Genomic DNA, 25,911 nt, shown 5'->3' on the forward strand with positions numbered 1-25,911 from the left:
GAGAAAAAAAAATAAATAAATACTGGAATATCTTGATGAAGAGTTCGTATGAGAATGGAAATAGTATCTGAGAGAAAGATGCCTCCATTTAAAATCTGTGATCCTGGAAACAAGGTAGAGTGCATCTGAAATATTTAAAAAAATATTTGTTTTATATCTAAAGCCAGATACTCTTTGAAGACCAAGGGAGGCTGAATACAAACCTAACTATCACAAAAGAGTTAAAGGCAATGCATTATTTTGGGAAGCCTAACTGTCAGTGAAGACTGAGGCAAAGAAGTTATTGAGTAATAACTCAGCCTTCTCCATATCTGTTGTTACCGGTTCTCCCTTCTCATCCATCTGAACAGTGTCCCTGTTCTCTGTGCAGGCCACGTTTCCCTGCTTCCTGTACATTTCCTTCTTGTACCTCAGTTTGACCAACGGGTCTTGGCACAGCCATCTGTTTCCTGGATTCTTTGCTTTCTTTCACAGGGAGATTGTGAGTTCTTATGTTCTAAGAAAGTGTCCTTAAGGAGGTGCCATCTCTGATCAGTTCCTCTGTCCCTAAGGGCAGTACGCCAGGAGATCTTATCCACTAGGTCTTTAAACAGCTAGAAGCTCACTTTTCTAAAACCCAGGGTCCTGACTTTGCTCTTCACCAGGCCCATATTCCTCAAGATCATGAACTCAACCAGGGCATGCTCACTGCAGTCCAGACTGCCTCTGATCTTGACCTCTTTATTGAATTCATCCACATTAGTCAGCACCAGGTCCAGAAACACTTCTTTGGTTAGTTTGTCTAATACTTAGGCACGGAAATTATCCTCAATATACTCTAGGAGTCTGCTGGATTGCTTACATCCTGCTGTGTAGCTTTTCCAGCAGACGCATGGGTAGCTGAAATCCTCCATCATGATGAGAGACTGTGAGTGTGAGGCTTCTTGTAGCTGAAGCAAGAAGGCGTTTTAGGCCACAAAGGAATTGAATGGGGACAGGTCAGTGGCCACATTTGATTTTTCTGTATCAAAAATGCAATTCAACAGAATTACCTGAACACAAGTATTGTTAAATGAATTGAGCCCTTTCATTTTTAATAGCTGCAAAAACTTTACAAATGGAAATGGGGTAAACTCATGGAGAAACTTTTTTTTTTCCATAAACTTGGAATTATTACTTACTGCATATGAACTTAAGGCAGACGGGCATCAATCTGAACAGTAGGAGGGTGAATATAGAAGAGAGATTCTCTGAGCTTTCATCTCCTTAGGAGGAGTGATCCTTTTATTTGATTCAATGTGTAAAACTTAGTAACCTGAGGCTAAACAGCTACAGAATTTTACACCACTGTTAATAAAATATTAGCAGTTTTGCCATCTGATGTACATAAAGTTCAAACGAACATGAGCTACATTGAATTAAACTAGAAGCTACTTCGGGGACTAGAAAAAAAAAATCCCTTCCTATGTAATGTCACTCAGTAGTAAGTCTGATGGACATAATGGAAGAGAAGGAAGCAAGGGAAGGATTTTGTTTTCCTTTGAAGGAGAACATATTTTCTGAAGGAAGATACTGTATTTGTCTGGCCAGTGATCTTGTAGAATATGATAATTTTGTGAACAGTCCTAGCAAAAGAGTCAGATTTTGTCAATCTCTATAATGCTTGAAGAGCATCTGGTTGATGAACTGGAGGTTTATGAGGGATTTACAAAGCATGCAAGTTTATGGGGGGGAGGGGTCTACAAACCTCTATTCCCCCATGATGGAGGTTTGAATTCACTGGATGTACTTTAGAAACTATTATGTTTTTCCAGACCCAGAGAGAGAAGATTTTTCTCTACATTTACTTTATCATGAAATCACAGAATCACAGAATTGTTGAGATTGGAAGGAACCTCTGGAGATCATCTAGACCAACCGCCCTGGTGAGCAGGATCACCTAGAGCACATATTACAGGATGACATCCAGATGACTTTTGAATATCTTTACAAAAGGAGACTCCACAACTTCTCTGGGCAACCTTTTACAGTGTTCTGTCACCCCAACAACAAAGAAGCAAAGAAAGAATGTAACATACAAATAGCCAGACTGGGTTTAAGCAAAGGATAGACCTAGCCAGCTTTCTTCTCTGACTGTGGTCCAAAGCAGGAGCCAACGAAAATAACAGAAAAGGACACATTTATTAAGATAACCTGTCATCCTTCTGTAACTGGTTTCTCAAATCATTCCTAATCCAGAAGTTGACTCTAGCTGTTAAGTTATTCTCAGCTACTTCCTTTTCCGTTAACTCGTCTAATCTCTCTGCAAACCCACTGAAATCTGTATACAACATCCATGGGGGAAAAAAAAAAAAAAAAGATTATTTTTTTTACGTTCTATACAATTATAAATTTATTATACATGTACACACCATGCATACCCCATGACAAGGAGTTGGTAACATCTTTCTGTTAAAAGTGCAAAAGAAAATGAAATGATACAACTCTACCTGAGACGCATTTTTCTTTAATCCTTATGAGTGTCCTCTTGTCTATTTTTACTTAAGAACTTGACCTTTCTTTTCCAGAACACTTGTGTGTGTACAAGAATGAATGCACCATAGCAGCCTCCTCCTGCACACTTCATTCACTGATATTGCTAAAAGATGTTTTCCTTCTGTAAAGAAAACTAAAATAGCCAAGAAAAGCTGATAAGGTGAGAGTGACAAGAAATGAAAGGAAATCTAGTCTCCAATAAAATCTCAAGTATTATCATAATGCTTATGCCAATTGAAGTCTAACATGTCCTGTATTTTTGCTGAATGTATAAGGTTGTGTGATTCGTTAGACTCCCATTCATTATGAAAATAGACCAGCAAATTACATCTTTTGCAAATGGAATCATTATAGCTGTAATTTACAAAATATATTAAGCCCTTTGATCTTTTTTTCAGAGAACATATCACATACTTTTAAACACATTGCTCAGAAACTGTAATTTAAAAACTATAAACCTTGCATTCACAGCTTTAATGCACATATCAGACTGCAGTTTTCTACCAGAAATAATGTCCATGTTCTGTCCGTTGCATAACATTGCCTCAATTTTCAGCTGAACAGAAAAACAAATATGACAATACAAAATTGACAAGATATGAATGCAAATTGTCATAAATGGAAACCTTTTGGCTTTTGCATTACTCTGGACTATTATCTAAATTAGTTAGACTTTCTAGTGGTAATCTATAGCATGCTGAATGTTTACAGCTCTGTAATATTGATATGATATTCAGTATAGAATATTCATTTCTGATTTCTGCATCTGTTTAAAATTAAATAATATTAGTAAAAAAGATATTAATCTATAGTCTAAATGCTGTTTGGAAATTATTAGTTTTCTTTGTGTTTCAAGTGCTTTTGTTTTGTTTTATTTCAATAGTTACTTTCTAATGACAATAGGATGGTGCAGGAAAACAAGGATAAAAAGGTGCTTAGCAATTTTTAGGAATCTTTAATGTAATCTTCTTGCACAGTTAAGAATCCAAACAGATGTTGCATCTTATCCATGGATTAACTAGAGAAGAGCATATTCATAAAAGTATCCATTTGAAAATAAACGTTAATTTGTATATATTTTTATTCATGAAAAAATGTCTTTTACTATTAAAAGATCTGGTCAAAATTGGCCTGAGGTAGAGAACTGTCACTTAGAAGAAAAGCATCATAAAAGCAAAAAAGAAGCAATACATAATATTTAAAATGTTAGTGGTTGGTCAGTTTAAGATCTACAAATACTTGGATTTTGGAATTTTTCCAATGTTTATTCAAGCTTTAAAAATGTTTTGGACTTCAGTGAAATTGAGTGTAAGAACCGAATTTCTCTCTATATGTGCACTGATGGTTTTGTTATTTTATTTTAAAGAAAAGTTATGGTCTTAAAAATCACTCAACTTTTTCCCTTTTTTGGAAGTGGACTTTTCTAAAGAAAAACTAAATGTAGGAATTTTGTTTAAGAGAGAACACCATATGGTCCATTATTTATATTAAATATAGGCAGATTACATGACACTACCTAAAAAAAAAAAAAAAAAAAAAAATTATGAACAGCCCTGAATGATTTGCTGTACTCATCAGCTAAAAGGAGCAATGGTTCTGTCAACCCTTTGAGTACTCTTACTTCAAAGCCCAGGCATTTCCACCTACCCATTCATTCGCTATGATATTTATAATACAGAGTCATAAACTTCTAGAATTTGTTCACAAAAGGTTTCATAAAATGAACAGCTAAAATAAAATGCTGCTATTTGCCCAAAATAGCATAGCCTGCAGATTTCAAGAACAACCACTACTGCTTATAATTAATATGATATCACTGATTACCACTTATAAACCTTTTTTATGGGAGCCTAAGCCTCCTATATTATGTGTAACTGAGCATATGGAATCTTAGATCATTTTTTTACCTTCTGTCTCTGAAAATTTCAGAGGAAAGAAAGCTAGCTGTATTTCATTATTTTGTATATTTAGCAGGTCTCTTTTCTTGGCCATGAGTCTGAAAACCTTTTCTGAAAGGACTTATCTAACAGCTGTGTTGACATTTCTATTTTTTGAGTACAACTTCAAGAGCAAGATGAATTCTTCACACCTGTGCTTCTAGAGCTTATTTTTTGGAAAGAATTGGATTTTGTATTAATTTTGCAGAAAACACTTGTGGTGGTTTTACCATGCTAGGCAGCTAAACACCACAACAATTTTCTCACTCCCCCTCCTTAGATGAGGAGGGGAAGAAGTAAAGTAAAGAAAAACACATGGGTTGAGATAAGGATAATTTAATTAAAGGGAAAAAAATATTATTATTAAAGAAATATTATTATTAACTAAACAATTTAACCAAAGGAAAAAAAATGGAAAGGGGAAAAGAGAAGATGAAAGGGAAAACAAACAAACAAACTAAACAAAGTCTATGTGGAAGTGCAGAGGAAAGAAATTACTTTCTGTTTCCCACAAATGAGCGATGCTTGACCACATCCTTGAAGCAGGGCCTCAACACACATAGCTGGTATTCGGGAGGAGGACCGATGTTTTCACGAGAGCCCACCCCTCCCCTCTTCTTCCCGTTTCCACCTTTTATTGCTGAGTATGGAATGGAATATCCCTTTGGTTGGTTTAGGTCAGCTGCCCTGGTGATGTTTCTTTTCTTACTTTTTTGCCCACCCTCTAGGAGGGTCAGAGAGAGTCCTGATGCTGTGCCAGCACTGCTTAGCAGCAGACACAACACTGGTGTGATAACACTGCTGTTCCAGCTACAAGTGCAGAGCACAGCACTGTATGGGCTGCTGCAGGGAAAGTTAACATTCCAGCCAAACCCAGTACAACACTATACAGTGTAAAGGGAAAAAAAAAAATCTCCTTCTAACACAGAATGATAGGTAAAATCAGTTTGTGAGGTGTGGAGGAAGACTATCAATGAAGGCTCTGGACGCAACATGGAAAAAAAAAAAAAGTACAAAGGACCTTTTCACACTGTCATGTATGCCTTCATAGAATTGGTCTTTGATTTTGAAAAGTTTTATTGGGATAAATTAATAGCTTAATTTCATTCACAGTGTTATGTCATCACCATAAAGTTACAGATTTCTGGGCTTTTAAATAACCATGTCCACCTGGGGTAGACACCGTAGACCTAGAATATTTTCTTCATGTTATTTCTTTGTATTTGTACACACAGTTTTAGCAAAAAAGGAACATGTTCATATTTCTCTATTGAGGCATATGTAGGTACCACCTGGAGTGTACATGACTTGGTCCTCAATATCCAGGAGGTGATCTGTACTCAAAAAAAATATGCACTGGATATTTGTACGGGACTGGATCTCCCCCTAAGATGATGAAAAGGTCCTGCCACTCCCACATGCAGGGCTACAGTTCTGAAGTTCTACAAGGCCTTCTATCCACAGACTGAGGCTAATTCCACAAGTCTTCCTCATTTAGAAATTAACTAAGACACCAGTCACTTCAACAGCAATAATTCTATTGAACATCTAAGAATCCCACTGATTATTGCCTCATTCCACAAAACCTTCTTGCTAGAAGTCTATTATGTGAAAGCTGCAAGTCTAAGGAGCACATAGATTTAACAGTGAGTCCAGAAGTCAGCTTTTTTTTTTTTGTTTGTTTGTAAAGTTGAGTTATAGAACTTTTTGACATTTGCCAAAGCTTTGTTGTCAAGTCAGATGAAAGATGCTTTTGTCTATACAGTCCCCTTAATACCTATGACATCAACAAGATTTTTTTGATAACACCTGAAAATAAATCTATGCATCTTTCAAAGTAACATCATTTATCATGTTTGCAAACTGAAATAACTCAAAAATATGAACAAATGAGTACAACTTCCTTTTACAATCTCAATTTCATTCCTATGTACTACACATTACAATTTTTAAAATTCATAATCATATTTTTCCACCATGTCCTTGAATTGTTTGGAGCTCAGGATGATGTCTGCTTGGCAAATGATGCAGCAATTCAATATTTATTTTCGTCCTGATTGTTTGGAGATTTCATAGCTCCATTCCTGCACTATAAAACTGTCTCAGCCATGTGGGGCAGAGTGTTCCAATGGTTGGAGGAATTAATGCTGGCTGTTGCTCCACTTTGCATTGACATTTTTATTATGATGTAGTGTGAATGATTACTTTTAATTCATTTGTTATAAAAGTATTTGTAAACAAAGGTTAAAAATCATTCATCTTCCACATTTTTGGCACAACTGTGGGAAAGAGTTCACAAAAAATCAATCAGTAGAACTTGATATGAATGAACACTTTGTACTTGGAATAACTTGGGAAAAAAATACCACCAACAACAAGGCCCATAGTCATGGTAAACTTAAAAACTAGATGCATTGCAAAATCTTCATTCAAGGAGTAATCTATGTTGCTACATTGAACAAGTTTGGTGGAGGGGGATCTCCACATGAGTAAATGATTGATTTTCAGTCTGGTTGCAAAGAAAGCAAAATATTAAAAATAAATAAATAAATATGTATTTATTATTTAATGTTATGTTATGTTATGTTATGTTATGTTATGTTATGTTATGTTATGTTATGTTATGTTATGTTATGTTATGTTATGTTATGTTATGTTATGTTATTTTTTTCACAGAAATAGAAAATAAGCAAAAGCAGCCCCCTGGTGATTAAAATGTTCCATTAACTAAAACTAAATGTTTCCTGTTGGTGCTTATGCAAAATTAACTGAATTTGTTGCTTCCCAAAATTGATGTAGGAAAAGGTAGGCATTTGCCAGACAATTTAGAGGCCTGAGCATTCACCAATATGCAGCAACTCAGAATCAAGTCCATCTCAGCTGGAGAACACTTTAACCAGGAAGGTATTAATCACCATGTCAATGAGGAGGAAGTAGGTTTTATTTAACATTTTATATACATTAAATTGTTTCTAAATCTGCAACCAGTGGTCACTTGTTCCTCCTTCTAAAATAACAAATTAAAGAGGTGTTTTCACCTCTTTTGCAACATGCTAGTTATGTGTTTTTGTAAGCTCAGACAGCTGAAAAAGGGTAGATATAGTGAGACCACATGAAATATCCTAATAGTCTAGGTACTGAAATATGAGAAATTTTATCTTGTGCCTATCATACCTGATAGGAGGTGTTATGTTTCTAAGGGATTGCTAAAGCCACTGGCTTGGAGAGCATTCTGACCTGAGCTTTCTTTGGAGATCTTCCACTTTGTATAAAATTAATTACATATGTACTGAGAATGCAAAATGATTCTCCCATGTGATGAGTAGGAGATTTGTGGAAGTGGTAAAAATATCTGTGTTTAAACGTGAGATTCAATTAGAGCTCTTGGGAGAACAAGTGATCATTTAACATGTAGGACTGCGATGCAGCCAGATGTCTTGACCATTTATGTCAGAGGCTGGACTCAAGGATGGAAATGAGTCTGAGTTTCCCACAGCAGTTTTCCATATAATATACATGTTCATTCATACTATTGTTGCCTTATATAAATTACTGCCATACTATCAAAGCTATGAATTCAACTGGTATTTGAAAAAAAAATAAATAGAGGTGAGTAAGCTCTCCTTTCTAGCAAATTTACAATTTTATTGGAAAAGAAATATTGATTAACTAGATCAACTCCTGAGTTAATCATGTCTTTTTTTTTTTTTTTTTCCTACAATGATTTGTGCATTTTGAACCAGTTTGCTCTGATTTTACTCATGTGCATCTTTGAATTTGTGTCAAATAATTTTTCTGTGGGTTGAAGTGCTGAAAAAGATTGGATTGTGGGGGCGTCTGTCATATGCGGTAAGCTAACTCTCTGTTTTGACCACAGTGCAGAGGAAAGTTTGAGCACTCCAAAAGAAATGAAGTACACATAACATTCCAAACACCCTCTTGATCCTATCTTGGGGTGACATGGATGTATTTTAAGATCTGCTGAAGCTTCTCCAAATAGCAGTAAATTTATGGACCTTGCCTAACATTTAATTTATCTGGTGTCACTACCACACAGAAGCAGCTTATTATTTGTAGCAGGCAGGTAACAGAGGACTTCCATCCTGTCTTACACTAGATAAACCTGGATGTTACCACTGGCTGGCTTACAGGACTCTGTTCTAACGAAATTCATTGTTCATACATGCTTTCCTGGGCCCCTTGGCTCTGCACATCCAAGAACTTTGCTAGGAAGAGGAAGGACAAAGCAAGCACATGTGAATTCTGCTTCTCTGCAGGTACAAAAGTAGTGTCAGAGCACCATCATTCTGTTGGTAGAGAAAAGGAGAGGGAAGAGTAAGAAATGACAATGTGGGAGAGTGTAAATGGTAAGGGAGGCTAGGGAAGTATATGACTGGTGAGACCATCCTGTATACACTGGCCCAGACCCAAGACTAATATTGCAGTTACTGTGACACTACAGTAGTATTGGTACCTAATCATTTTGGTCTAATTTGAATCCATCTTGAATTATGATACTGACATGGCATTGCTGTGTGGCTTCTCACTGATAAGTGTGCCTGAAAGCTTGTGGTCTTTTATCTCTTCTGTTGGCCTGCTTCACTTCATCCTGGGCCTGACATCTCTGTCTGTATACTTTTGACAAAATATCACACTTCTCTACAGCACTTGTAAAAAGCACTGCAATAAATCCTTTCAAACTCTAACTTTGGATTTTACTATCAAACACTTAAGAACAGAATATTTTTCTTTCTCCTTAAGCAGAGACTGAATTCACCTTGCAGGAATTTTCTTCACTTCCCCCATTCAGTTCTTTGCAGGTGCTCATTTGCAGGAGAGAATTTATGGCTTTGTCCCCTGTTCTCCTCTCCTAGGGTGGTGCAAATTACCTGGGTCAAGGACTGCTTTTTCTTTTTTTTTTTTTTCTTTTTTCTTTTTTTTTTCTTAGTCTCTCCCTCATTCTGCTCTGTCTCTTGCACAGAAACAGCTTTCCTTCCCTCTCCTTTAGATGATGGGCTCTTCCTCATTATAGCTCTTCATCTTAGGCATTTACATGTGCAACAAATAATAATTAATGAAAATAAAAGTATTTATGAGGCCCACTCCAAATCTGACATTACAGAGAGCAAAACTGTCGATGAGCACCTTTTTTGACTTCTCACTAGCAGGCAGTTTGTAATTTTAGGGCCAGGAGCGCCTGGATTTGTGGTGAGGAGGAAGTTTTCAGAGATGTGGGTGCTTTTCCTTCCTTCCGCCAGCAAACAGCGATCCACGCCAGGATTTGCTTTCTGCTCCTGTATTTCAGATATGCAATGTGTAGCACGTTTCTGTATGTGTGCGTGTGTGTGTGTGTGTGTGTGTGCGTGTGTGTGTGTGTGTGTGTGTGTGTGTGTGTCTCTCCCTCGCTGTATCTGCCTCCAGGATTTCGCCCTGCCTGGTTCAGGAGGCTGCTCCAGCGCTGCGCGGAGCAGAGGTTTCCCCGGATCCCGTAAATACAAGCACACGCACCCAGTGCACCACACGCATGCACATGTACACACACACACACACACAGACACACGCACGCACAGAGCCGCTGTCCAGTCCATCCCCACGCCGGCTGCTTTCTCCACCACCTCCAGCCTCGCAGAGGCGGCAGGCGCAGCTCCGCGGCAGATCGCGCCGCCGCTGACCCGGGACTCCGCTCGCAGCAACGCGCCCGCGGTGTCAATCTCCACCACCTATAGCCAGGGTCCCCGCCACCACATATTTTTTATTATTATTATATTTTATTTTATTTTTTGGCGGGGGGCGAGACCCTTTTACATTTGGACCAGCAGCCGGAGGGACGAAGCTGCCTCTTTCCCTGCGCACCGTGCGCGCATGAGTGTGTGTGCGCGACCACCTTCCCCCCGCCTCCCAAAAGTTTGCCTCGGCGGCCGGGGGGCTCACGGGCCGCCGCCCCCTCAACCGGGGGGCGCGGCGGCGGCGCGGTGGCTGCGCGGCGACGGCGCGGGACTTGCGCGCTGCGCGGGACTTGCGCGCCGCGCCATGCCGGCGGCGCGGGGGGCTGCGCGCTGCGCCCTGGCGGGGCTGCTCCTGCTCCTGCTGCTGCTGCCGCCCGCGGCCGCGGGGACCGACAGCAAAGCGCGGAGCTGCGGCGAGGTGCGGCAGGCGTACAGCGCCAAGGGCTTCAGCCTGGCCAGCGTGCCCTACCAGGAGATCGCAGGTAAGGGGCTGGGGTCGCGGAGGGGTGATGGTGGTGGTGGTGGTGGTGGAAGGAGGGGTGTCACCGGCAGCCGGCTGCGCGCACTCGCCGCGGATGCGGGGCTGGGCTGCGTGCGCGGAGTGGAGCGGCTCTGCCGGCTCCCGGGGGCACCCGGTGCTCGCCGGCGGGGCGCGCGCGTGTAAAGAAATGAATGGGTTTATGAAACATTAAAAAAAAAAGCTATGGGGGCGGGGGTAAGAAAAAGGAAAGAAAAGGGAAAAAAAAATGAGGACGCGGGTGAGCCTCAGCACCGATTTTGTTCGCCTGCAGAAACTTCTTGAGAGTTGCAGCCGGGTTGCTGGAGGCAGAAAGCTGTTCCGCAGTGGCTCCTGCTGCCGTTGTGTGCAGGGGGCAATAACTTTGCCCTCTGCCAGCGGGGACGGGGCGTGAGGGAGGAGGAGGGGGGAGAGGCAGCCTTGCCTGGGGCCGCCGAGGCTGGCAGGCTGTGTCCTGTGTCCCCGGCCGCTCCGTGCCCCCGCCGCCGCCGCTGCCCTTTCTGACGGGGCGAGGCCAGCCTCTTGGAGGCGCAGCCCAAAAAGATCAGAAGCATTAGCTGCTGGAGAGAAATCCCCCTCTCCGCACCACCTCCCCCCATTCATCCCCCCCCCCCCCCCCCCCCAGCCGGCTGCGTCCCCCGCAGCCGGAGACGCCGGGCAGCCTCTCAGTTAGCTCTTCCTTATGCTGAAACATGCCTACAACAGGTTATACCTCAGTCTACATACGAAACGTGTTTTATTATTATTACAATTGTAATTTTTATTTGCCAGCTTTTCCCTTATCCATATTGCATCTTTGGAACTGATTGAATGAAAATATGTCCGAGGCAGATAATCCTTTAGCAATTGGAGAGCATGACAAAAAGAGAGAAATAATATGAGAAGGCATGAGCTTCAGCTGCTCAAATTGGACTGCTTGAGCCCTCAAGAAAGGTTTCTGCTTAGCCACTTAACACTTTGCTGCTAGATTTTGCTGTTAGTACAGTGAATTAGATGCTCCTCAGTTATCTTGCTTCCTTTTTAAAGTTGGAAGCAGTACATTTTTCCTGAGGTGAAATAAAGCCACAGTTACTTACTGTGCACAATTTAGCACTTTTCAAGAGGAATGATAAATGTGGAATATCTTAGGACAGTGAGGATGTATTTCATAAAAATGTTAGGAAGCTTGTTCCATGTTGCCAATGCATAACAGACCCCGTCTCTGCATAGCTCTGGTGGTTCCTTTGGACAAGTAGGTCTGACCTACTAACATGTGTTGGAACAAGGTGGGAGAGAGTGGGGCCTGTCCATGTTACTATTCCACAGGCACCTTCATCCTTTGGGCTCACCAATTGTCTGGTCTTTCTGTGTTCTTATTTAAAAACTTAAGTTGCTTGTTGTTATATGCAGTTTTATGATATCTCTCTTGTGAGCCACAGACCCTGTGGTCATACTTTCTTTCCCTTTGCTTAATGTTACTCCATCTGCCTGGAGACAGGGTGGTAGAATATTCCCTGTCATAATTAAAGGAGAATGAATTCCAGTGAATTTCAGTGTTTTAGTAAGTTTGTTTAAACACTTGTTGCTTTCAGCTCACAGACCAGTTTTATCGTCTTACTTATTTTTTGAATGTTCAAAGCAAAGATGCCATTCACTTTTAAGGCATTCTTCTGGTTACTCAGTTTGCAAGTTTTTGTTAACATGTACCAATACAGAAAGACTCATGGTAGCTAAATATTTAATAATAGTTAAATCTAAAATCACTTTTCAGTTTCCTCTTAAGGTTTACAAGGAACACATACTTTATGTTTTATGCAGGTGTGAATTATTGTTTTCTGCACTTCTTATTACAAGTTGTTTATTTTCTTTGTGGCTTATCTGACTTTTGGTTAGTTAGTGTATAGGTGTATGAAATTTAAAGCAGTTTGTGTGTAGCTACTCAGTTGTTGGAAGATTGAGATTGTTGAAGGTGTGTATCAGAGAACACTTTTCCTGTGGTGCTGAGAGGTTTTATAATAACTGCTTGTGAAGCATGAGATCTTGTTAATGTGAAAGCTACCTATTTGCAACCAGGCACAATGTTGGAAGTGCTTAATTAAAGCAATTAACATACAGATTTCAGAGTAATTGTTTTCTTTCTGTCCTTTTCCACCATGCTGATTTGGTTAAAAAAGCAATTTGTTACTGTTATGAAACAAGTGTAGTCTGTCAAAGGCCCCATGTTTTAAAGAGTTCAGAGTACTTTAATTATGTTCATATTTCTGAACAAGTGTGTTTTTAAGAGACTTTTCATTGATGACTTGGTTATATGATGGAAAATAGTAATACACAGTATGGTTGATGTCTTTTGATTTAGCAGTAGTCATATGTTTCCATTTGTCATTTGTTAAAAAGCTACTTTCTGGCAAGGACTGTTGAAACTGGATAAACTGAAGTGGTAGCACAGATGTACTCATGCAAAGAGCTCAACAGTCTATTTAAATAAAAGAGGCTATGGACACGCAGAGGCTAGGTACCCCTCTGCTGAAAGGAGCAACAAAACCAAACTTGGTTAAATGTTTTTGTAAAATTATTTATACCAGCATTCACTATAAAATTCTGAATGGAGAAGGTGGAAGTATAGGATTTTAAAAGCTACCTGTTTGTGCACTGTAAGGCAAGGTTTTCCTACTGTATTTTATTACAAATGAAATGTGTTGAAGTTGGCAGTGATATAATTATGGTCATCTGCTATGCCTTTATAACAATGCTAAATTGTTCAATGAAATTGTATAGCAGTTATTTGTAACCAGCTTGCTTGCATCTAACATCGTCTGATCACCAAATTCTGGTGCTGTGACGTACACTGAGTATGGCATATAAAGATGGTTTACAACACAGGTCATCAAAGGAAGTAAGTCCTCAATAAAGGAACTTTGCCTGTGAATGATGAGGGGGTAGATAGAGGAAAGTTTGTTGTGTATGTATTATGCTGCTGTGGGCCTGATTCTGTGTAAAACCAGCATCAGTCACAGGGTGGGTGTCAGTAGTTTGTGTCGTACACTGGGATATCCTTGTAAAATCTGTCCTATTGTAAAACTGAGCATCCTGCATTTGAAAAAGAATTGAACTGTCAGGTTCATGCTACTGTAATCCAATATTCAGGAGTTCTGAGCAGAGCTCTTCATGACTTTATAGAAATGTTTCAGTCTAGGAAAATCTGTCACCTAAAAGTTAATTCAAAAGTGAAGTCACATCACATATCTGTTAACAATACTTGTTTTTAATCCAGCCATGATTTTAGTAACTTTAAGTAAGCATTGTATGGGAAACCAGGAGTATGAGACATCAAAGTTAAAGGTGGAGCATGTCCTTACCTCAAACTGTTCTGTTGTTGGATTTGTTTTGTTTTGCTGCCTTTTTTTTTTTTTTTTTAATAGATGTTGAATAATAATGTATTTAATAGTGTATTTAAAGAAACACTAGAAGTGTTTCTTCTATAAAGATGTTGAATTCTAAATAGTTCTTAAGAAGTTAGAGCGCTTTGTTCTGTGCAGATGATGAATGAGGTGAGATTCTGGCAACACATAGACACTATAGTGAAAGTAACTGAAATGAAAGCAGAAGCAAACCCTTCATTTTGAAGGTCAGGAGTCACTTGAAATTGTACTTTGATGAATGGGTTTCATACTGGCATAATTTAGAGGTGTTGGCTGAAGAAAACTAGCAAACATAACACAGTTGCTTGTAGCTCTAAAGTGGTAATAATAATAATAAAAATAAACTCAGTAGTCACTCATGCAATTGAGCTATTAGTCCATGCCAAACATTCCAATATATGAATGTTTTTCTTTGCTTTAAGTAGTTCTAATATGTAATGACAGATTTACAGAAGAACAGTGGAAAATTCTCCTGACCATGTCCATGTCAAAGCGCTTCTTAATTAATGTTTTCTTTTACTGTTTCTTTACTGATGTCACTGAGAATTCTGTGAACAAATGGGGATTCAAAGAAACCATGTGTAGCTGTCTCATGAGTATAAAATAGGAATAGCCTTATCGAAATCAATAATATAATCGATGCAAACTTGTGAAATCTGAATTGGGCCACTGGAGGTTAATTCATTCCTGAATTTAGTGGCGAAAATGAAGATGGATGTGGAATTTGATGTAATCTACTGTGCTTGTCTTGTTTTAACCCTGTTGTAAAAGTATCCTCTACCTTGTGTATGACTGCTTCTCACCTCCGTGATTTCAGTAACTGCAACAGCAAGAGACTCTCTGGTCACACTCCCTTATGATGTGCCCTATTTTCCCATTGTGAGTGCATGTGTGCATTTAGCAAGGAGGGAGTATAGTTTTTCTAAGACCTGGCTTTGCTATCACTGTTGTGCATATTTATTGGTTTGTATGTGACCAGTTCTATTAAAGTGAATACAACTTATGTATGCACATCTAAACCTGAAAGTACTCTTTGTAAGATCAGGGCCTTGGAGGAGAAATAGCATGTTTTTAATGTTTATAAATAATTGATTTTGACTGAGAATTTTAAATTTTAGCATCTGGAGTTTTCTGATCTGATTTTATGGTAGTGTATTTTGGAAAAGAGGATTTAAAGTAGAAGCAGCAATGCTTTAATAATTAGTGTAATGATGAATTTCAGTGTATTGTACTCCAATTATCTTTTTTTTTTTTTCTATAAACTGTTTGATTTATAATCCAAAAGCATACCTAAAGCTATAATATTTTCCACACTTCTAAGTGCTATTGTGTTAAACTGTTGTAATGCTGTATTAGTACTGGTTTCATCATATGCTATTGTGAAATACTCCTGAGATTAGGTGGTGTTCAGACACCAGAGAGGTCAAGCACTATGTTAAAAGCTCAGGCCATTCTTTTTATATTACTGCAATAAAGAATATATTCATTTCATTTATATTACCACTTGGCTCTCATAAAAGGTCAGTTTCAGCTGAATGTACAATTACTTGCAAATGGCAAATCTTATAACAAGTGATCAACAATAAAAGCTTTCCTGGGTAATCTGTCTTTAAAATTACCACCTGCCACTTCTTTGAATGACTTGAGGATCTTGCAATATCACTCAGAGATCTCTGTCTTATTCCCCACGATATGTGTAAGAAAACTATGCATACTAATCTTCCTTTCTGCTTAGTAAAGTGAAAATGCATAATTACATTAAAGTTTCTAGTTGAAATAACAAGCTTGGTGCTTAAAACTCCATTACAGTATCAAAGTATCAGCACTCCCATTACTAGCAAAATGAAATTACATTTTCAATGAACTATGACTTTATGCTACCCTTCATACCTGGTTAATGGGTGCTATCTCCCCGGGATGGGAGCCTTCATTCTGTGGTTTAGACTGTTCATACTGCCAGGCATAATTTTTTTAGCAGCTTAAATATGTGTCAAAGAATTAATACTTCTCCACAAATTCCTAGGAACAGCATTTAAAGGTTGGAGTTTAAAAGCAGAGTACTTATTATGCTAAACAGAGAGAATATATTACAAGATGCAAAAGGAATTTAAAATGTGTTGCAGATGGCAGGAAAACATGTGCCTGGTGACATTCATAGCACTTTATTCTTCTGTATATAAAAACAGCCTAAAACCTTCTGAAAAGGTTTGCTTTCTTCCCCGTTTATTGCTACAGAGCTGCTGCACACGCTCCAAACCCAGCCTTTCCCTCACAGCGTTTTTCAGCCCGTGTCCTAGGAGGCTGCCACAAAGACCGCCAGCACCCTCATATGAACTTCCTTCACTTAACGCGACCTCTTTCTTCGAGTTAAGCGCAGCGTCGGTATCTTCCCACGCAGCCTCTCGAGCTCCGAACCCGAAAGGGGTGAGCGGTATCGGGGGCTGCGGGAGCTACCCGCCGGCGAGCCGGCCTGCCCTAGGCGTGAGGGCCGGCGGCGGGGTGGGAGGGCTTTCTCCGCATTTCCCGTGCAGCCGCCTCTCCGCGCTGCACAGGCGGGACGCGCCCAGGAGGCGGCTCTGCCGCCCCTCGCCAGCCCGGCCGGGAGCCCCCCGGCGGGGGATTGATTTCCACCTCTTCCGACAGGAGCTGCTTTCGGTCCACGGAGAGGGAGCGGCGAGGGCCGGTGCTCCCAACGCAAACAGCAAATTGCTCTCTGGCTCTCGCAGCCTGCGAGGTCTGTTACCTTAAGCTTCTAATGGCCTTTTAACAGCGTTTCCAGCTGAGCAGCAGATGTAAAGGATACGGAGCGTTGAGAGCTACTTTTTTTTTTCCTCTCCTGAAAGGAACATTTCTACAGACACTCTGATAACAATGGAGCCTCGGACCTGCTCAGTGACCTGTTGGGTTTAAAATAGCAGAGAAAATTTCCCAGAATAAGTGGAAGTCTCAACTATTTTTAACAGGTGCCTTACAAGGGCTATTCAGTTCAGTATGCTTTACAGGATAATGTATTGTGCATGCATACATGGAGGTGAAAGCACGACTTTTATCTGGAATGGCCTCAAAGCCACATTTAGGCACTGAAAAAACAGGCAAGCTACACACTTACCAGGACAGGTATTTGTGATCCAGCTGAAACTTTATCTTACAGGACCAATCTGAAAAAACATGCCCAAGCACACACAAATACAAATATAAGCAAAATGAAAAACTACGCAGAGTTCAGTTCATTTATGTCAGAAAGAACAAAGGCCAAGGCACCAGTGCCAATCCTGTGGATTGGGTAATCTAATTAGTTCAAAGCTCATGCTTGACTAAGAAGTAAGCAATACAACCTGTCTTCTAAGAAAAAACAAATCCTTTCTGTTGCCAGAAACAGATTCTTCCTGAACCTCCATAGTAGTAGCTTTTGCCATATCTGTGGTGGCAGCCTCTGGTATTTTTGGCTATGTCCAACTGACTTATGGGTTGGGTGCTTAACATACTAAACACTGCAGAGACACCCGTCTGAATTTATCTTGGAGGGAAGTCAACGCGTGGGGTGAGGCTGTTGCACAGCTGGGTATCAGACACCAATATGGTATAGCGTGAGTAGGTATATGGATTCTGCCATGGTTGTGAGAACTGTTACTGTATATAGAAGTACCCTGAATCTGGAAAAATGTAGTCTCTGAGTGTCTCACTGCAGTTGTCACATATGATGTTTGCAGTTGGCTATTGGGGTCCCTTTTGACCTTGGATTTTTCCTTTTACAGCCCATAAAAAGCAATTAATATAGGAAACTAGAGTGGCTTTCTTAAACTGAATTATGTTTTAAGAAGTGAAGCATAATATTAGGGAAAGGATCTTTATGTGCAGTTATCCAAAGTGTGATTGTGCTGATTGATGGTTATTGCCAGGGAGGCTCCCACCAGACTCCTGTGTACGTTTGCTGTAGGTTCTTATCAGTCCAGGATACAGTTTCCTATCTTCTGTAAATGTTTCTCTTTCAATTGCTCTTTTCTAAGTTTCATTTTTCTGGCATTTTCAATCATGTAATGGGTAACTTTTTAGATAAAGTGTTGGTATTTATGGTTGCAGCAGTTGAATCTAGAACAACCCTTTCTCTTGCCTTCTAAATGCCACATTGATCTGTGTTATAGTTTTGGATTTCTGTGAGTGTTGCCATCTGTGGCTTTGGAGTCCTAAAATACATCTCTAGATAGAGGAAATGAGGTTAGTAAAAAGCTGACTTAGAGAACAGGGGAGAAAATATAAGGTAGAATGAACTGTTGGAGAGCGGACTGTTTCTGGAAAATGAATGAAACATGAATGGGGATACTTCTTTCTCTCATTGCTCAAGTCACTTTGCAATCATTGGGTTAGGTATTAAGGTCTTTCTCATAGTTAAAACCCTATGGAGGAGAAGGCAACCAGGCTGAAAAAAGTGCATTCATTCTAGTCAAAGTTTTGGATGAATAGGATACAAAGAAGAAGGGAGGGAGCAGAGATGGTCCATTTTTCTTTTTTTTCTTTTTTTTTTTTTTTTAGCTCTACTTGGTCTGTATAGTCAGATTTCTCTTTTTTGTTATCATCTTGGTGGTTAAATATCCGGTATAAAGCAGATTGTGGTGGCCTGATCAGTCCAAATCTCCAAAATGGAAAAAGTTCTATTCAAGATGTTTTGGCATTTCCAATGTTAAATGGTTCCTTCAGAGCTTTTTTCTTTGCTTCGTATGCTTTGTGAAAGCAAAACTATTGATAAATCAAGCTCAATATGTGATATGTAATTGCCTTGTTTCAGAGAGAACAATGCAGATTTTGCACAGTTCTGTATGTCATAACTTTAACTGTGCTCCATAACCTCAGAGAGCAGGCTCTGAGTTTCTAGGTTATACTTCCTTTCTACCAGAAGAAAAAAAAAAAAAAAAAAAAAAAAAAAAGTTGCAAAAGACTTGGATTCTGACTGTCAACGTATGTTTTCATTTACTCCTAACCCCACTGGATGGGAGTTTTCTGTCAGAAAGGTTAAATGTGTTCTTTTGATGGTGGCTTTCTGGTAGGTACCTTAAGATTATCATGAACCTGAAAGTGAAATATTTTATTTATTTATTTATTTATTTATTTATTTATTTATTTATTTATTTATTTTCACATGGCAGCACAATGCAATGTGCCAGTTGTATAGTACTTTTATGGTATAATTGAGAAGAAATTACCAACAGCTGATCATTCCCGCATTTTATCCTCACTTTTGCACTTGACTTTATTACTGCATCACCAAAATTGACAAGCTGTACTAGTAAAGTCATCTGTTCTCCAAAACTGAATGAGCTGAACATCTGCCTGGTCTGAGTGATCATAGTAAGAATGCTTAGGGAACTGCCTGCTTCTTATCATGTTCATGTGGTCAGTTTACTAGGTGTCTGCTGATTTTATTGCATATTGAAATTTGTGGTTTATGAGGCAAATGGATTGGATTATTAATCCACAGGTTTATATACTGCCATTTATTGTTATTTTCATGTTTTAAATCTTTTCTACACCTGAGGGTACCCATTCACAACTATATGCAGCTTCCACACGTAAAATAAAATTGAGCTTATGGTAGAGGTACTGTTGAAATATAAATTGTTTAAAACAGAAGCAGAACAGTTCTTTGCATGTAATAAGTACCCTTGCATGTAATAAGTGATCAGTCAGCCAACTCCAGAAACTGTTGCAGAATGTTTAAATGCTTTTTAATTTATCAATGCCCTTGTTTTTAAATGTGTTCTAGTTCCCAGGAAATTCAAACAATGCAGTGATCCATCAAAGTAAAGGGATGATGATCACCCAGTGTCCAGTGGCCAAACAAAGCGTTTTCCAAAGCTCTTAAACTGACACAATGTTTGACAAAGAAAGAAGCTGAGAGTTCAAACAGTGACTACATTTTATTTAGTTTCAAAAAGTTGACTCACAGTATAAGCAGAAAATAAATATTTATTTCTCCTATATTAGCTTTTGGCTTTAAAACTTTAGCAATATAGGATTTTGTCCATCATCAGTATCTGTGTTTTTGAGAGATATGGAAAATACCTCTTGAACAGTTTCTGACTCAGACCATATTCTCTTTAAACAGTTAAAGTCCTTGCAATTTACAATATTCTTATCTAGTCTAAACTTTGCATAACATGTACATATTTAACGCGGTTTCAAAATGTAAAAGAAATTGGCAAAGTTGGCCTGCAAAAGAAACCACCTTAATAAAATCTTTACTGTTTATTTTGTGAAGCAGTCTATACTCTGCTAGCAGTACAGTTGTAAAAAAGCAGGGTGGGTGGAAAGATCATGCTAATCAAAGTTGCAAAATAGGTTGTGATAGCTCAGCAGATATAGTTGTTTCTGAGCAGAAAATCAAAATCTAATTTAAAAATGAAGGTATTTAAAAGAACAGCACAGGGGAGCTTTATTTATCGAACTGGTGAAAAGCCAGGAGCAATATTCCTTGACTGCTTCTGTTCCAAGATGGTCCATCATGCTTGCTATTGGCTAGCAATGAGCATTGTTAATTGAATACCTGGAACATAACTGAAATGCATTGATTGAATACAAACACCTGTCTTTGCAATGTAGCCTGGCTGATGAAGGAACAGCTACCTGAAATTGAACACTGAAAAAGCAATTTGTTTGTTCTTAAAGTTGATCTTCAGAAATCCTGTACCATTCTTCAAATGAGAACTCCAAAGCCTCTTTTTTCTTTAATTACTAAGACATAGTACTGAAAGCCATGTATAAATTGACTAGAATCAGATTGGTTGTGCCACACATGCACACTTGTTACAAGGATTTTTTAGTCAAATTCTGCCAAAACTGTTTTTTGCCCACCTCCATTAAATGTAGTGAGTGGCAGAATTTAATTGAGATTAACTTCCTTTTTATTATTATTATTATTATTTTGCAAAATTAAGTAAAGCAATAGATTATCAGAATTTAAAATTATAATTTAATTGTGTGAACCACTGAGCAAATACAGTGCGCAGTCCTTTCTACAAAAAAAAAGTACATTTTATATTTATGACGTTAACTCATGAGACTTACATGTCACTTGATCATAAAATAGCAATGTACATATTGTTTCAATATTTTTCTATTACTTAAATCACAAATATAGTGGAAGTAAATATACTGCTTAATTTTTCAGTTGTCCTTTTAAAGGTCATCAGCTTCATATCCCATTGAGATTACTGGAGTAATTGATGGATCCTTTATGGAAGCATCTTTGTACCTTGTTAATTAGTAATTTAGTGTCTGAGTTTTTTTTTTTTTTTTTTTTTTTTTTAAAAAAAAAAAAAAACAGCTCCAGCTGGACACTGTAAATCGCTGTTCAGAGCACAATCAGTACAGAAACTGGGCAAACCACATACTCTTGCTTGCATCTTGTGTACTAAACGTAGTTTCTGATGAAAAAACAGAAATACAGATTGTTGACCAAATGGAATTTTTGCATATCTGATGAATGGATTTAAATTGTTCATCTATCCCAATTGCTACCCAAGAGATTAATGCTTTCTCTTCTCCTGAGAAGAACACTTGGAAATAGTACAGTCTGTGCATCATGAGTAAACACAGTGTATGGATAATTGTATATACTCATACACCTGAACAGCCCCTATCACTCAAAAACTATGCTGAAATTCTGTCACATACAAGACATTTTTTTTCACTGTGGATACATTTTGGATCATAAGTGAGGTCCAATTTTCTTTTTAACATTTATATAGTTTTAATTGTTAGTTTTGCTTCTTCTAGAACAATTTTTATTCTTCTGGTGGTAGAATGGTCAATGCCATCCCTCGTGCTTAATGGACCCCTCAAGCTAAATCTGCTTTTGAAGAAGAAACCCTGTATAATTTACTTTTTTTTTTTTTTTTCCTGAAACATGAACAAAATCAAATGAAAGATGAATAAAATTATAAAGAGCAGATTCATGCAGTTTTTTAGTCTGTGTTGCTGAATGAATGAGATACAGGTCCATAAACTGCACTTGGGCTAAAGAATCCTGCATGTAACTTTGCCATTGATTTATATAGTTTTAGGTTAGTTTTTATAGTCATTTCAACATCATTATTACAGTTATTGTACAGCACAGACAATAAACCTTTCTAGAAAGACTAATGGAGTTGGCAAATTAGGCTCATCATTTTAATGGCTGATACATAAATGCTAATCTTTTGTTCCATTCTGTGATGTTAGCAGCTGATCAAACTGTTGAATGCAATGACTGTTCAGATGAGTCATGCTGAAAGAACTGATAGAATAAAACCAAAGACAGTACTGTTTCTATACCTTTGCATGTAATCTTAATTAGTTTCAATTCACAAATATGAGTTTTTTGTTTGTTTGTTTGCTTTTCAAGAGCCAGTTGAAAATGGGTAGGGTAAGCATTTTTCAAGATGATAGTAAGTTAGCAGTCACATTTTATGATTAGTACACATTTATGGTCTTGATACTTTTATATCAATATGAAAAACATGTTTTTAAATATTAATAGTATTTGTTCCATAAACATTTTTCTTATTTATAATTTTTTTTTTCCTCTGAGATCTGCAAATGCTAATCATTTAGAGCTCTTTGGAGCAAAGATATTTACCAAGTTATTCTACATGTAGCAGCAAATTAATATTCAAACAAATTGTTATTGAAAAAAAAATGTTGATCTAATTCTACAGGAGAGCTGTATGCATGTCTTTTAAGAGTGAGGAGTTAATTTGCAAAGATGATCTAAAGAATATATTCTGATTACTTTTTCAACTGCTTGTTGAAGTCTCCTTTCTAAATCATTCCTTTTCTATTCTGCTCAGAATATTTTGTGTTTTTTTCTACATAGACAAATACATACCTCCATATTTCAAAAGAAGAAAAAAATGTTTACCATTTAGTATATTTTAACCATTTTCACTATTTTTACATTTTTATATATATATATATATATATATATATTATTTTTTTTTTTACCATTTCTTGTGTTTCTGGAATATTTAATGCTCCTAAAAAGAGTTAGGACAACTCTGTGTGTATTGAAAACCTCTTATTTTTAGGTATATTCCTGCCTTGCAGGATGGAGTTTTCATATAGGTATCTAAGGCTACGTGATATAGTGCATAAAGAGATATAACGCATAACAACAATTGTGGTGAGTAATCAGGCAGTGAATCTAACCTAAGACTGAACTCCTGAGAATGAGGGTGATGAGTAGGAGATTTGAATTGTCACTTCTCAACTTTTGAGAAAATATCTTCAAGGTTGTTCTGGAGGTATGCATGTGATATTTTGTTTTGAAGCAATTCCATAGTGCATGAATAATTGTGTATTCGCTAAGCCAGAGGCAATGTTTGTTTCTGTACATGTTTGTATGCACATAGCAGGACACTGTTTTGGAAGAGTTGAAACAGTCTTTTAGGCTCTAGCCCAATAAAAGTATAATTCTTTTGGCTATAATGTGTTTAGGTGTAAAGCTCACTGAAACAACTGGTGTGGATCTGGAACCCTTTTTTGAGGTGAGGGCACTCTTCATTCTGTTTCTGCCTAATAAATTGTTACTGCATCCAAAGCAAAAGAATTGCAATAAAGTGATTGAGATCAGGTTGTAAAAATTATTTTTTCTTCACAAGGAGAAATCTGTCTATAGTAAATCTATTTAAACATGAGGTAGATTTAAAATAGGCTAACATTGCTATTATCTTGAAAACATTGCATATCTAGAAAATTTCTTAATAAAGAATCTCAAACAACTTGAAAATAGCTGAGGATAGAAGGTTTGTTTCCTTTATTTTCTCCTTGTGGAATATTTTAACAATTCCTATTTTCTTTCTGTGCTGGTAATGTTATTTAAATTATTAGTAATCAAATGCTAGATTGCAATCAGTCACCAATAATGTTAAAGCAGTTTGAGAAATGCTTTTGGTTTATGGAATAATCTTCCAAGGGTTTTTATGGGAAATTCATTGCATTGCATATCCTAAATTGGACAAAACAGAGTGAATTAGATGTTACTATTGCCTTGTTAGGATTTGTCAGGAGTGATAACAGGCCTTGTTTCTTCAAGTACTCTGAACGAACAAACCACATTAAAAAGAAGCATCTGTATTTTGAACAGCGAGGTTCTTTAGGGCCCACTTTGGTTTAACACAACTTCTGGTGTGAGTCAACCTTCAACTTGTAGATTCTCGGATGACTGAATCCCTTCTGATATATCAATTTTGTTCCAAGGAATCACACAGCCTGAGAGGGTAAGTCTTGCCTACTCCCGCTGAGCAGAATCCTCAAAAATTGTGGGTGTAGGAGCCTATACGGAAATATTTTCTATTCTCCACTGGAGTGAGTCTTTATGAAAAAGCAGTGGGTGTAACTATTGGAAGTGCACAGAAATAAATAGTAGAAATATATCAATAATAATATTAAAGGTGAGATTTCAATAGTCAGTATCTCCAAGAATGGGTTAATTCTTCCTCAAATTTGTATATGAAACAGAGAAAGCGTTACTTGGAAGGTGTTTTTGTTCCTGTTAGTGGGAGTGGGTGGTGGGCAGAGGAGTTCCTAGTTCATAGACCCCTGCCAAAAGAATGTTTTTCATTCTAAATTATTTATTTACTTTTTTGTTATTATTATTATTAATAACACTGTAAAGAAAATATTCCATGGAGATTTAGCAGCAGAAATCTTAGTGTTCTTTGCTTGAGAGGAAACTATTCTTTTCAGGTGTTCCATTAAGGTTAAAGTAGAAGAGAGGCCTTGAACGTCTCATGGGTTCTGCCTGTTTTCACTATAAGTTTTATTTGCTTTCTGAGCCTAAATACAATCTCGACAGTGGGAATAACAGCAGCTTTAATATTTTCTCCTGGGGAAATCACTTGACTTCAGAAGCACCTTAGAAGGTTACAAAGGTACCACTGGCCAACAGGCACAAGATAATTTGATGTAAAATTGAGCTCTAAGTTGCTGTTTGAAACCACCAGGATAATGAGTCAGTTTAAGAAGGAATAGCTTCATTATTTTTTAATTGGACCACTTTTCAAAAAATCCAGAGGCTGTTCATCTAAATGCAAGAGATGTTCCAAATATCACAAAGTTTAAGGAAATTAAGTTCTGATGAATCGATATACCTGATGTGATGAATCTATTGATTGTAGTTTGCTGACCTTCACTAATGATCTTTCCTACTACTTCTAATAATGTTCTCGTGGAAAACAGCACAAACATCAATTTAAACAGTATATAAATGTGAACTGAAGGTAAATACTTAAAATGAAATTAACAAGATGGAAAACATTTTGGCAAGGTTATTTCAGGCAATAGTAAAATAAATGAGAACAGCTTTCCTTTGTGATTAACATCATTATATTCTCATTCATTCAGGACATTATATTCGTTCAGGACTTATGCAGAAAATTTCAGAGGAGCTTTGTAATGAGAAAATGAGAAAAATAGTAGAATACATACAACTAATAATATATTTTATTTTTGGAGAAAGTAGGATGCAGAGTGGGCAGGGAGGACTGAGGTAGTTTTATGTTCGTTTTGCTACTGAATTGTAACATAGGAAAATGCTGAAGAAGCATTTCTCATGCAGTTACATAGATATAACCATGACTAAGGATGTGTATATATGGTGGAATGATGATGGGTGAACATAAAAGGCTGAGATTATTTGACCGAATTCCTTCCTTACTGCTATCCATCCAAAAATAAAACTGGAATCATGCCTCTCTTATTAAGAATTTTATAGTCATTTTATAGAAACTTGGTTAATGCTAACTTGGAAATTAACATGATGCATTTATCACGTATCTTTGACTATG

The 25,911-nt window shown here is 37.8% G+C and overlaps 1 protein-coding gene across 2 annotated transcripts in view; it reads left to right on the forward strand.

The window, feature by feature from the left end:
• The first annotated feature begins 9,843 nt into the window (after positions 1-9,843).
• GPC6 (glypican 6) overlaps positions 9,844-25,911 on the forward strand; it is an 800,882-nt gene continuing 784,814 nt past the window's right edge. Inside the window, exon 1 of one of the 2 annotated variants that reach the window (XM_068676998.1) lies at positions 9,844-10,659. In XM_068676998.1, the coding sequence (XP_068533099.1) occupies positions 10,314-10,659 (346 nt within the window). In that variant the 5' untranslated portion in view covers positions 9,844-10,313. The remainder of the gene's footprint in view (positions 10,660-25,911) is intronic. The other variant, XM_068677007.1, reaches the window with a different exon arrangement.

Source organism: Anas acuta, chromosome 1 (assembly GCF_963932015.1).
Source record: "Anas acuta chromosome 1, bAnaAcu1.1, whole genome shotgun sequence".
In the NCBI taxonomy this organism is placed as follows: Eukaryota; Metazoa; Chordata; class Aves; order Anseriformes; family Anatidae; genus Anas; species Anas acuta.